Source organism: Phyllostomus hastatus, unplaced genomic scaffold (assembly GCF_019186645.2).
Source record: "Phyllostomus hastatus isolate PE091 unplaced genomic scaffold, TTU_PhHast_1.1 phas_scaffold_345, whole genome shotgun sequence".
NCBI classification, from domain to species: Eukaryota; Metazoa; Chordata; class Mammalia; order Chiroptera; family Phyllostomidae; genus Phyllostomus; species Phyllostomus hastatus.
In genome coordinates, this window is record NW_025334024.1 from 25,032,478 (window position 1) to 25,046,415 (window position 13,938).

Below are 13,938 nucleotides of genomic sequence, written 5' to 3' on the forward strand. Positions count from 1 at the left end.
GGCAAACCGCGGTGCCCATGGCAACCCCACAGTCCATCTACATTTTCATCAGGGAGATGGCCGGGCAGTTGTCACTATTTGTTCAGAACAAGAAGTTGCTGAAAGTGATAGTCTGTGGATTCCGCACGTCATAACATGTAATTCTTTAAGAGGTTTCTTTGTAAAGGTTTTGGTAACTCAATAAAATGAATTCTCCTTAAAATCTTGATCAGTCTGGATAACTAAAAGAGTTGCACTGATTGCAAAGATGGTGAGGTTGTATCACAGGTGAGGTTGCAACCTCCAAATAGGCAGAATCACTTGAAATGGCACACATACATAAAGGAGACCGATTACTCGTGGTGCACTTGAAGTTACATTTGTGCTGTTTCAATCATTAGTTCATCTCTCAGGACTACAATGGTTTTTAGATGGTCTGACACAGACCTCCCAAACACTAGTTCACAGTCACATACACAAATTAAAAGAAAAAAACCCAGGAAGCTTTGTGTAAATGAAATGTTCAATAAAGTACTAAGAATCAGGCTTTGAAAACAAGTCTAAGCTGGGATCTCTCTTAAGTGGATGCAAGTTTCTCACTACAACACGTATCAAACCAAACAATTTCAAAGGTCAGCCTCTCTGCGATGATCCTAGGCTGACACAGGTGTTGACCCTGTGTTCCCAGCAGCATATGCCAGCCAGCCCTTTCTCATGTAACTTCAGTTATTACAGGCATATACGGAAGCCTGTCCCTTCTCCTAATCAGCACGCTACAGCATGGATGGACATACAGGCCGAATGGAATGGCTCTTTGGTCCTCTGGAAATACTGATTAAGAAGCATATGGAGATGTCTGAATAGTCATACTCTCTCTCCCAATCCTACAGGCTGAGCTATTCGACTGCAGTCCCCATTAGGAAACCATCAAGTTCTCACAGGGCATCACCCACGGAGAACTTTCTCATTTCATCCGCCCGGGTAAAATAAAACAGCATAACCTAATGAACTCATACGTATGGCCTGGTAGGTTGGTGAGCCAATCGTATTGTACAGGCAGGTCCGAAACTGCTTTCTGTAGATGCCGCCTGGATTTTCAGGCCCAGGCCCACCCACAGGACGCCTCTCCTAACTCAAGTGGCTGTCAGCCGAGGGGTGCTCAGCAAAATCATCTCTGCAAGGGAGGACGCAGAAGAATTTGTCACTAGGATACAGTGACACCAAGTTCACATTTTGTGGTTAATAAAACAAGTCCTGCCTCCAGCTTGGCACGAGGCCCCGATCTGATTTATTTCAAGCCAAGCTGGAGGACCGAACAGGAAGAGCTGCCATTCATGAATGCTTCAGCAGGACAGGCCACCAGCGTCCCTCTCTGACTGACCTTTTGGGCAAACCAAGACTATTTCCTAAAGAGAGTTGAGGTTTTCAAAAATAATAATAATAATAATAATAGTTTTACCTACAGAAACTCATTTTCACCTGAAAATTTTCTCCAAAAAGTTTTCCTGTGGGGGGTGACCAAGGGGGGAGTGCAGGAAAAAAGAGAAGACAGGCTCAGATACCTGATTTCACCATCTCAAATATCAAAGGCTTGGTGTGGTTTCCTCCCTCCCATCCCAAAAATGTGATACACACAAGACTTTCCAGGGAAAGTCTACATTGAAGCCTACCTACAGCCTTCATTTCGGATTTCCTGCCCCAGTACTTAACTGCGAATTTTCATTCTAAAATGGCACACCTATCTCCTCAGAGAGCTCAGCTCTCTTTGAATAAAAAAGGCTAGGTGCCCTTTGAGGGACTCAGTATATATTTTTAAACTTCGTATTAAACCAATCTAATTTATGGGGCATGTTTAAGAAACACAGGGAAGGAGCTGATCTTGCAGATGCAAAGTTCATTTGCAAACTCTCGCAGACCACCCGCGACTCCCGCATCCAACTCCCTCCTCCCCGAGCATTTCCGAAAGCCTTCGGCCCTCTAAGCAGCAGCTCGGCTCTCTCCGCCCAGCCCCGACTGGGTTCCGAACACTGCCGAGTCCCTCCGAGCCCTTCGCCCAGCCGGCGCCGAGCCTTGCGGAGCCAGCGGAGCCGCCTAGCTGAGTCTCATCGACTTTTCTGGCCTCGGCTGGGCGCTGTCCACCACTCGCAACGCCTGAAACCTCACCCAGCTCCGGTAGCTGGGGCTTCTACAGGGCTCTGGGCCCGCCACTGCAGATTACAGACTCTGAAGTTTTAAAATGTCCCCCTTGGGGAGAAAGAGGTGGCTGTGCTTGCATTTATCGACCTGCAAGGGCTCCCGGCAGATGCAACATGCACCTTGTTGCAAAAAGCAATTCCCCAGGCTCCGCCTCCCTATGCATTTGGATTGCACAAGCTCCAGAGAAGCCCCAGGCCAAATTACCCGTGGCTCAGAGGGGTGCGGCGAGCCGAGGGGGCCTTTGCAAAAGAAAGCCCCAGGGCCCTCTCGAACTAAAATAAAACATGTTAAGCAGATGGGGAAAATTTTTTCCAAGCCGCTACTCCCTACCATCATGGCGCCGCCTAGAACCCGCTTGTCATGCCTGTTACACATGCAAGAATTTTTGCATCTTGTTTCTGAAACCGCAAGCACGCTTCGTCTCCCACCCACCTTCCCACGAAAGGGGTTTTTATTTTCCATTGTTTTCCTATGGGATGCAATTACTTCAGCTATTCTGTCAAGTTGAAAAATAATCATTTTTGTTTACTGCACAGCAACCCCTAATTAGGAGCTGTGTGTGCACGGAGGTGTCACAGCAAAGCGACGTGGAATCCTCGCTAAATGGTGTTAATGAACTCCGCCATCCGGAACTGACAGGTCAACGGAAGCAGCGGGGCCAGGAGGCTCCGGAGGGTGCACCCCTTCCCCGCAAGCCACCCCCTCCCCAAGCAAGCTGCCTGTGGGCTCACCGGGAACTGCCCTAGTGGATGGGGCAAGAAGTGAGCCTGAGAGTGGGAACGAGGGCGAGGCTTCTTATTGAGAAAGTGCGCAAGGGAAGGAATATCTCATTTTGTTTTAATTTTCCACCATCACTCAAATCCACCCCCAGTTAATTAGGAGGGGAAACTGATACGTGAGGCAGAAGGGGGAGGCAGCGAGTGGGGCCTTCAATCCGCATTGTCGGTAGATTGCACGGAGCACGGCCTATGCAGAGTGTAAATAAATACACTGATAAAGGCCATAGCAAACGAAAACTGCCGGTGTCAGGACAGCGAACGCTGGGGGAGTGGGGGAGGAAGGGGGGCAGCAAGGGGCGGGCATTCAGCCTCACAGCCAGCGTCCCCCTTCCACCTCTGCCTTGGATACACAGCTGTGCCAGTCACATCTGCTTAGGAAACCACCCCCTCCCCTACCGGACTCCCCTTCCTCGAACCCTCCTTCTCTTTTTCAGGGGAGGGGGGCAGAAACCACAACCTCCAATTCAGCACCAAATCCATGAACAGCACACACTTGATCCTCCACCCCAGCACTCTAGGGCTGGGTCCCCTCCATATTTTAACCAAGTTCAAAATCACTGCCCCAGGAGAAGAGCAAGGGAAATGGGATTATGGATGTGGAGTGCGGGTGGGGGGAGGAGGAGTGAGAGACGGGATGAAACAGAGACACAGAGACAGAAATGGAGGCTGCCATATGCAAGAAACACTCCACAAGCAGGAGTAATGATCATATAATCATTCCAATAGTGTGATGTTCTGATCAATATGGCGGACACTGTCATTCATACAACTACAGGCGCTCCCCGTCCCTCCCCCCACTATCCCCTCAAAATACCCACCCCGGGAGTTGGGGGTGAGGGACCCAGAATCAACGTAGAGTGGGGGAGGGGAGTCAAATCCAGGTGTGTGTGTGTGTGTGTGTGTGTGTGTGTGTGTACATGAATTAAAAACCGGGCCTGGAGAGCAGTGTGGAGTAAGCAAGGTAACACAAGTGATTAAAAAATATTCTTAATAAAAGTATAAATCCCAATGCCACAGGGACTTACTTCATCTGCTTCACAATGGTGCTTTTTCCTGATTCTCCAGCCCCTGTTGGGACAGAGGGGGGGAAAAACTGGTGAGTGTCAGTTTAGGGGAACGCGGTAGGGGGCAGAGGGGTAAGGCATGCGAGGGGGTGGGCGATCCTGGCACATGGTAGTGCCAAGTCGGGGACCAGGTCTTCCCGGGCGCGAGTGGAGTGGTGGGGAGCTGGCGGAGGGGGGATGCAGAGTGGCTGGGGTCGGGGGATGAGGGTGGCAGCCCGGTCCTTACCCAGCAGGAGTAATTTCACGTCTTTGGCGGCGCTGATGCCATCCTCTTTGAGGTTTTTCTCAATCGCCTTGCTCCGCTCGAGGGCGGCTCTCTCTTCTGCGCTCAGAGTACATCCCATGGTGGCCCCTTCCCTGCCACAGCCCGCACGACTCGGCTAGCAAGGCTCCCCGGCTCGGCGCGCCCCCCACCCCCCCAGAGAGCAGAGCCTAGGCTCAAAGGGGGAAAAAAAATCACGATATCTTCCCCTTGGCTGAAAACAAAAATGTCGGTAAACCAGAACCCCCCAAAAAGACAGCCGCTGACAAGATTCTAGCAGCGGAAACTCGCGACAGCTGGCGGGGCTCTGGGGGTGTTGAAGCGAGGGTGGCCGGGGTCTGGGGCTCGGGAGCCGAGGCAGGAGGCGCCCGCAGTCCGAGGAGGCGCGGGCTGCAGGCACGGAGGCTTGTGCACAACCCAAAATAAATAAAATAATAGTCGAGGCAGGAGCCGCAGCCGGAGCCCGCGGAGGGTGGGGTGGGGGGCAGGGTGGGTCCTTCTGCCAGTGCTGCCGGAGGAGGAGGAGGCGGCGGCGGCGTGGGGTGTGGAGGGAGTGAGTTAGGGGGTGCTGCTAGTGCATGTGCATCGCCGATCCTCAACCGTCGGTGCGTCCGCGGCGCCTTCGCCGACCCCCGCGCGCTGGGCAGGGATGGGCAGGGGGCCGGCCCCGGGGGCAGGTCTCTAGCGGGAGGCGGCGTCGCTGTCTCCCAGAGATCGCATCGCTCGGTGGAGCCTACCGAAGACGAGGAGAGGGCGAGGGAGCCGCGGGCAGCCAGGAGCTCTCCGGGCAGAGAGGGAGCGAGAGATCGAGGCCGGGAGGGAGGGGAGGAAAAAAATGAAGGGGAGATCAAGCGCGCGCTCCACAGCCCGGGCGGGGGAGGGGGCGAGCGCAGCGCGCGAGTGCGCCAGCGGCTCTGCGCACCCCACACAGCCGACCGCCCGCTGACGTCAGCAGAGCCTCGCGCCGGGCCCCCGGGACGCGGGGGGGCGGGGGCGGGAGGGGCGCGCGCGCGCGCGCGCGGGCCCGCGTCAGCTGGCGGCGGCGGCGCGCACGCGCGCGGTACGACCGGCCCACCCCCGGCACCTCCCCTTCTCCCCGGGCCGCGGCTCCCCGGGGTGGTCGTGTGCGGACCCTGGCGAGGGCGGGGCCCGTCCCCGCCCGGAGCTGTCGCCGCGCGGGCCTTCCTGTCAGTGGAAGCGGCCGGCGGGGCGGCCGTCAGGTGGGCCCCCGGGCAGCGCCCCGCGCCGCCTCAGTCCCTCTCCGGCTTCCTCTCCATTTTGGCTCCAGCGGCTCGCCTTCTTGGCTGCTCTGCTGCTGCCGCTGCCGCTGGGGCCGTCGCCGCCGAGGCCGAGTGACCTCAGCTAACGTGACGAGACGGGGTCTGAGGAAAGCTGCGTCCCGGATAATTCACCCTTGAGGCGTCGGGGCTGATTCGGGTTTTTGCTCTCCCTGCGTCCCACAAGCATTTATTGAGCACCTAGTATGGCCGTGGGGCGAGAGGAACACAGCAGGATGCGAGAAGCCGGGGCCTGCTCCCTGAGAGCCCCCTTTGCCACCGCCACCCCGCCCCATGATTCCCGGCCCCGGGGTCCGCGCAGGGGACAGTTGCCACCGTGGGAAGCTGTGGGAGGGAAGCGCGGGCTTTCCTCAGAGTGAGCTTCTAGCAAGTGCTTACTCCCTCAACGCAGAGTTGAGACGCGTTTGCACGTTTTAGCTTGGTTGAGGTCTTCCCACCGATTTCCCTTGTTCCGCCCCTTCCCAAAACGCCAAGTTACAAAATGAATTTTGAATAGATTTTCTTTTTTTCCTCCTCTTAAAAAAAAAGTCCCCCCCCCCCATCTATTTTATTTTTCAAGTCAAGACCCAGAAACGCGGGTCAATTACTCAGCGTCCTGAGGAAACGTGCACATGTGCCAAGCATCGGCCATGTTCTGGGTGGTCTCCGAGGTTTTGGAGAAACTAGTTCTCACTGCGCGAAATTCAGTCCCACCGCACGGCCCCGGGGGACCTCCCGAAGAAAGGGGCCAATAGGAAAGGTTGCTTGGGGACAGGAGAGGCAAGCGGCCAGTGGAAAACGTTTTTTTCCCCTAACAGTTGGGCATTTGTGTGACTGTGAAAGCAAACTTGTTTGTTTCATGTTAACAATAGAAAAAACACACCCCTGTTTTGGAAACGATACCCTGCATAAAAAATACATTTGCGGTGGGGGAGGGGGGCAGTTCAGGCCCACCCGGAAGAAAATGTTTTATCCCTGAATTTTTTTTTTTAATTTGTTATTTTCCAGTATGGGTTTGCCTCATCCTATGGATAGGTATGTCAAAAGCGGTATGCAATGGAATTTTAGTATTTAAATTTGAGGCACATTTTACTTTGCTAGGAAAAGGACGAAGGGCTCACGAAGAATTGCTTTATAAAGTAAATAACTTCTTCCCCACCCCACCCCACCCTCTCACCTTCAATCCAGTTTTCTTTAGTGTGTATGTTTAGAGCAGGGCTTTAGGGGATAAATCTGGCTTGCTTAAAATTAGGGTGTCACTAAAAGTCAGCTTTCAGATCCAAAACAGAGCGGAGGTACCCAACATTCTATAGAATTTGTTATTTCCTCGTTGGTTTACTAGGACAATTATAAATTTACTAGGATTCCCAGCAGACAGAGGGGAAAAACTCAGCAACCTCACCGAGATTCTTCTATCCCTGCAAGACTACGTCTGAGACACTGAAAAGGTAAGAATATGGCCATTTCTTTGGGGGTGGTGGGTTATACTTTATATTTTAAATATTTGATGTTTTATGCTTCATACTTTATATTCATGTCAAGTGATTTTTAATGTAAGATCTAAGCTGTTGGGCATTGTGGCTTGTATGGTTGAATCAAACTGTCCTTGATTTTAGGTGTGTCCATTCCTTCTCGGTGTCATACCTGGTCGGGTAGAGACGCAGACCTGTTTTGTGTGTGTGTGTGTGTGTGTTCACTCAGTACCTACCCATCGCCTACCTGCCATGGACAGAGTAATGTTCTAGGCACTGTAGATGTTGCATTTCAGGTTTGTCTACCCTGCTTTCTTTTTCTGGGTCACTTTGCATCTTTACAGTTGGGCTTCGTAAAACACTAATAATCCGCTTCGTCTGAAGAGTGCTTTACAGCTTACAGAGCACTCTTGTAAAAATGATCTTATGTGATGCTCTCACATAAAGCTAGGTTAGCCACTGTGGTGTGGGGAGCGTCGTGGCTGAGTGGAAAGAGCTAGAACCATGAGTCCGGATTGACCTGGCTACCCATTTTACAGCTGAGAAAACCGAGTCTCTGGGGGGCGGCGGATAACTTATTCAAGGTCACGTGGTCATTAACTCATGTGCCAGGGTGCCTTTTACAGATTCATGGGCTGTTTGAGAAAGAACATGTTATATCAACATATAAACCATGCTTCCTAGACTCACAGAAAGCTCCCAGCCGTAGAACCTGATTGTATTCTGGTCCCCGCAAAGGCAGTGAGGTTGAGAACATCCCAGTTCTCGTGAGTTATTAGTAACTAGATAATAGCATAATATTTGTCCACAACTAATTCCTGTGGGAATAGGGAAATTACAGTCCTAACATCAGGAAAAATCAAATTTCTTTGGTTTTATTTTATATGATCTTTAGTTATATTTCTCTGATTATTGCTGTGGGCCAGAGAATAATGCTCACTCCGTTCTCAATCAGCTTTCCTCCTTGCCCCCACAACATCGTTCAACGTATTTTTAATATTAAAAGGTAATTAGAATATTTTATGCGCTCTCTAAAAGAAATAATAGGAAAAGCCTACATGAGGTTGCTTTTTCACTACACGCGACTCCTAATTCAGGAGGAAGAAATTTGTGATAAAAACCCCCCAGCTCTGACCGACAGAATGTGTGCTACCTACCAGGAGGTGAGCTGACTTTCCCCATTTGTTCCTTTGTGTTGTCACCTTAGTTAAATATGCGCGCATCGACAACCTACGGTGTTTAATAGATCGATTTAAACTTAAAGGCAATGACAGGTATGAGCTTGGATTCTTGAAGTCTTGAAATCCCTGGAATGTCTTCTCAGAACCATTCACACCAGAATCAGCTGCGTGCGTGCTGAGGGTTCAGTTACCTGTCTCACCCCGTCGGACGCTCCTGCAGTCTGCGTTGATAACCATGCCCCAGGTGATTTTTCTGCACGCAGTGTGCGAGGGCTCGTACAGAATCTGTGTGGGCCAGCTCATTCTGCTGGGAGTCCGCTTTCTTCACGTATGAATGTCGCACATGCTTCTGGATTCAACTTCTAAAAAATTTTTAACCGGGTTTTATTTTTTTTTTGTATTTCTGTCAAAGGAAAAAATTGTGAAAATCACTATGCCTTACGAACACTACTGGCATGGGAAGAAAATAAGCTAAAATGTGTGGTTCGTGAGCCAAACGAAATCAAACTAAATGTCAAGTGCATTAGGCATTTTCCGAAGAATGGTAGACCACTAGAGATTTTCGTTTTCCGCACTAAGGGTTTCTGGTATGAAATGGATAGCTCACAATTTAACTTAGTGGCGAATATAATTTAGAAGAATGTCCAAGTAAGACTAGGAGATGGCTTAGTGTTTTGTGATTACTACCTGGTGTTAATGAGGGAAGGTGCTGATCAAATGTTTTTTGTGTCCCTAGAAGACAGGGCCCCTGTTTAGCCCACGTCCAGCATTTCTCTGACTGCTATTCTTTTGTACATATCTCTCAGATGTTCTTCAAATGTTTTTTGTGCATAAGAATTACCTGGGATGCTTTTTAAAATATTAATTCCTGGGTCCTACCCCTAGACTTTCTGAATCAGTAAGCCTGAAGTAGATAGAACCTGGACATGTTCAGTTTTACAATGAGAGCTTCTCCCCCAAGTGATGACTGGTCTGTAAACTGCTTTGAGGTAAAGGGGTTGTCTTATCACTTTGCATATGTCCCAAAAGGCCAAGCATGGCCCACGGTCCACGGCATCCTTTTTAATTTCAAACTAAATGCACCTGTGTATAGGCAAGGGCTCAATCAGACCGCGTGTCTAAGTTCTTCCCAGCTCTGAGCCTTTTTGATTTTTCTCATAGAAATTTTGTGACTAAATGATTCCAGAAAAAGTTGAAGATTGGGAGAGTTCAAAGAGGTAATGGCTTGTTTTCAAGGAAGGTTCTGAGGAATGAAACGCTCGCTGATTTTAAGCACACAAGTGAGAGATTTATTGGCATTTGGGAGCATGCAAGAAGAGTGTTTGCCAAATGTTTTTGAAGTGCCCGTCAGAAAATTCCTTGCTAAATTTTGTATCTGATTTATTGTTTTGTAGAGTTTATGAAAAAAAAACAAAACAAATAGTTTCTTTGTTTATAATTGTTAGGAATCAAAGATGCCATGGGAAGGAAAAAAAAGGTTTTGTCTACTTTTAAATGAAGAAACTTGAATGAAGGGACAGATTAAGGCTTGTAGGTAATTGAATTGAGCTCTTAAGTTATGGAAGTCCATTATGTGGTCACTCTTAAGAACTTTAGTTGTGCTTTGATGGCTCGCGAACTCCAGAGAGGGTGTACTTTGTGATTTTTCTCAATTTAGGATAGCGAGAGAATTCCACACGGGTGCATTCAGCTTGAATTGAATGGAACGTTGGAGGGGGCTAGGATTTGTGCTTTCACATTGCTGAGATTGACCAAGGGCTGAAACTGAAGTTGGAAACTTAGCTTAATAAGAAGGCGTTACTTAGCAGCCATGGCCCCTGTTGTAATTTCCTTGAAAAGTCTTTCATTAGAAACCAAGATGCTTATTGATGGGAATAATAGTACTTTTCAACCTACCTGGGCTGGCATTGGCAGGTAAGGTTAGCCGGTACGTGTTTGTATAATGTTTATTTATTCCTTATTAAGTCCTCCAGAAGACAGATCGCGTGACGCAATGGTTTCCTGCATTATTTATCGTATTTCCTATCTTTATAGAGCCTTTCGCACATGCCGCTCAAATATGTTACACATTATCTCGTTAATCATCTGTAAGCCACAGGGTCCAAAGTCTTACTACGGCATTGCTCTTTATAGATAGAAATGCTTTTGTTTGTTCCTGTCAGTTGTCTGTGTGCAAGCAAAACTAGGTGAATTTTGCCTGAACCCAGTTAAAACCAGTTTGAATTGGCAGTAACAAGTGCGGCTGGCGGGAGGGTGGAGCTATCAATGAATTCCAACTTATTAGGAGAAGATTAAAGGTGTTTGGCCAGACTAAACAGGTTTAATTTTGTGACCTGTCTGCATTGTCTAAAGGACATGTGGTTTGGGGCGTTTCCAGAGTCTGCCTCGTACCAAGAACATGGTGTTCTGGTGGGGTAACATGGTTCTTCAGTGGGGCTGACATTTGAGTGCGTTATCTGTTCTCCAAAGGCCTGCAAAACCCTGACCTCTGTGGCAGAGAAAAACAGTTAAGTGAAATTCCTATGTGTGCTGGAGCACATCTATAAAACTGAAGAAGGGCAGCTCAGAAGGAGATGCATTTTCAACCAGGCCTCTCTCCCGTAGGACTTCTAGCGAGAATCACTCCAGGGCTTGGAGCAGAAAAAGGACTGGACCGATTTTCCTCTGGAGCCGTCCCTGTGGTCTGTTGTCTTTCCCCACAGCCAGTCTGGCTGTGGGAGAGGCCAGGAGGGAAGAAAGGAAAGTGGAGCGGGGAGGACTTTGGACTAGTTTCAGCCAATATACATTAAAAACAGTACTGTTTCTAATGACCAAAGGGAGGGCCTACCCGCGTCTCAGTGAAATCACTGAATGTGATGGCTGAACAGTGACTGCAAGTGATGAGGGGAATGCCCAAAGGCAGTCTTAAAAAAAAAAAAGTCAGTGCTGTGACCCTGTGTTGAGAGGGGGGATGAATGGGTCAGGGAGAGAAAAAGGGTAGGCTTTGGGGTTGGTCGACTCGATTATCTTTCTTTTTTAAAAAAATTTGACTTCACAACCTCTGTTTGTCTTTTAGGGAAGGCATGGCACTAATCATTCTTTCCTCCTTCTTTTTTGCCCCCCCATCTCTGCCCCATTTCTATATTGAGTTTTATCCCCATTTCCCATGTTTTCAGCAAAAAAAAGAGTGGTAAGAATGGTGTTTTCCCTACTACTGCCTTTGTTTATGTGATGCTCATGTATTGTGTATTCACTGTGTGCCGGACTCTGCGTGAGGCCTGGGGATTTGAACCGGTGACCTTTCAGTTTGCAGTATGTCACTCACCCCACTGCGCCACACTAGTATGGCTGAAGTGGTCTTTTTAATAGTCCTTCGGAATAACCAAGCTTTCTATTTACATTTCATGCATAATGAAATTAAGCTTGGAGAAGTTAAAATGGTTTACCCGAGATCACATAGCTGGTAAATTGCATAATCAGGACCGTCGCCTTCATTTTTTGAATGTCGAGACAGTGTGTGTGGTCTTGCTGCGGCTCATGCCACTTCCCTAAGATCCAAGGTCGGAGGATTGTGTCTATGTTACTCTTTTAAATAGCACCTAGACCAACTGTACTATTCACATTTTAGTTAGTGTTTGCTCAGTAGTCTTACTTCCCTTTGTTAGATATTATTGATCATTACAAATGAACTTTATTCAAGCAATTCATGACCCCGTGGTGTTTATTCCAATAAATTATTTCTAGCTCTTAATATAGAATAGATTATCATCATAGTGTATAATTATTCGAATTTCTCCATGTTTTGCAACAACCCCTCCCTCATAAAGATAACAACCAGGCACTGGGAGATGTTATATAAGTATTAAAAAGTATGATATTGGACAGCTTCAGTTGCTATAGGTTTGGGCAAATAGTCAATGAAAGTAATTTTCAAAACTAGGAGCACCAGACAACAGTGTGGTGATGACCAGAGGGAAAGGGGGCAGGGGGAGCTAGAAGAGGATACGGGGGGATAAATGGTGATGGTGACGGAAGGAGACTTGACTGGGGGTGGTGAACACACACCACCATACACAGGTGACGTGTTATATAATTTCATTAACCAATGTCAGCCCAGTAAATTCAATAAAAAGAAAAACTATGCTACTCAGAGCAAAAAATGAAATGAAAAAAAAAAGAAATAAAATAAAATATCTTACAAAAAAGGGAAGAGCAGGAGAGTGAATAGAACACCACAGTGGGAATCAAGAGACAGAACTTTTAGTCTCGGTTCAGCCAACTTTGGGCAATTCAATTCTCTTTCTAAGCCTCAATTTCCCCAATCAAGGAATTAAATTTCCGGCATCTTAGGCATTCTGCACCCATAATACTGAGTCTGAGTTGAGTGGACAGAGAACCTAGAGGATGAATTGGGGAGCTGTAGAAGGCAGAGCTATAGGCCCCTCTGCAGGGGAAAGTAAGAAAACATTACAAATCTGTTCAGTCCTTGAATCTGAGTCCCTCTGTTCCACTGCTGAAATGGTTCCCTTTTCTCCTTTCCTTCCTTCAAACCAAGAATGAATCTTTCATATTCTTATGGCATTTACTTTAAAAATATAACACTTTTGTAAACATAACAATCCAATATAATGAAAAGACTGTGGCTTGACTTTGATTTTCAACTCAGAAGTGATGCCACTCCGAGATACACTGGGCTTTGTCCTTTCAAAGCCCACTGGAAAAGGTTTTCTCCAGATGACCTTGTCACCCTTCCAGCACAGCGGGCAGACAATAGCTCATGATCTGCACCCAGTTGATTGCGAGAGCGCACTATTTCTTCATGGGTGAGTAGGATGAGTGGGGAACACCCATGGCGCTGGGAAAGGATAGCCCGGGGGTTCCATGGATCCAGGAGTGAGACAGGCAGTGGTAAGTCACCGAAGGGGCAACGAGCTGTCAAAGGGACTGGCCATCTGCCGACAGACTTCACCGGATCCGTCCAGTCTTGCTCTTCCGGCACCGGCTCTAAAGGATCTCCCGGTTCTCCGCTTACTTCCCACACCCCTCGAGTGTGTCTGGGCTCGTGGTTGCTGGTTGCACCCTGCCTGCTCGCTGAAAGGGTTTCATCAAGTCCGTGGAGGAGTTCAGCCAAAGCTTTCACAACCTTAAGGATACGAGTCTCTAAGCACAAGAAAACCAAGGATTTGCGGGTTTATCCAATAGTGAGCTAAAAATCAAAGTTTTCCTTTCACTACAAAAGTAATCTTCTCTGTTCAAGAAACGTAGCTTTGAACAGAGGACATCTGGCTTCTCTACCCTAGAGGAACGAGGCTGTGACATTTTAGAATTTCCTGGGGGTGAGGAGAGCTTGCTGTTGGCTCCAGAATCCGCTTGCCCCCTGTTCCCTTTAGGGAACTCTTCCCTTTAGGAACCAGCGCCTTTCACAGGCAGCTGTAACCACTGTTACTGCCGAGAGAAAACACCATCACCCCTCGACAACATCCAGAGGCTATGCCTGAAACAGAGTTTACGTGGGGTTGGGAAGTTGAGTCAGAGAGGTTCTTTCCAATCCTTTCAGCAGGGACACTTAGCTCCCTGGGGCAGTCTGACCCTTGTGACGAGCCCTGGACTGATCCAGGACATGAGTAAGGAAAATTCCAGCACGCCCAGATGTGCTACTTGGTGACCAAGCGTCAGATCAGCCTCTGTGCTTGTCCTTCCCGAGCGAACGCTGGCCCTAGGGAGTGTGGGCTCTCGCCTTGGTCCTCGC

General features: G+C 48.6%; 2 protein-coding genes across 5 annotated transcripts in view; one reads left to right on the plus strand and one right to left on the minus strand.

Annotated features, from left to right (window-relative positions):
- The window catches only part of GNAO1 (G protein subunit alpha o1), a 129,057-nt gene extending 123,861 nt beyond the window's left edge, over positions 1–5,196 (minus strand). The window contains exons 1-2 of one of the 2 annotated variants that reach the window (XM_045818441.1): positions 4,245–5,187; positions 3,980–4,022 (exon numbers count right to left, since the gene is read on the minus strand). In XM_045818441.1, the coding sequence (XP_045674397.1) occupies positions 3,980–4,022; positions 4,245–4,362 (161 nt within the window). In that variant the 5' untranslated portion in view covers positions 4,363–5,187. Of the gene's footprint in view, positions 1–3,979; positions 4,023–4,244 lie in introns of both variants that reach the window. The other variant, XM_045818443.1, reaches the window with a different exon arrangement.
- A 188-nt stretch (positions 5,197–5,384) lies between these two features.
- The window catches only part of CES5A (carboxylesterase 5A), a 191,410-nt gene continuing 182,856 nt past the window's right edge, over positions 5,385–13,938 (plus strand). For all 3 annotated transcript variants that reach the window (XM_045818692.1, XM_045818695.1, XM_045818696.1), the window contains exons 1-2: positions 5,385–5,500; positions 6,920–7,005. The gene's annotated coding sequence lies outside the window, so the exon portion shown is untranslated. The remainder of the gene's footprint in view (positions 5,501–6,919; positions 7,006–13,938) is intronic.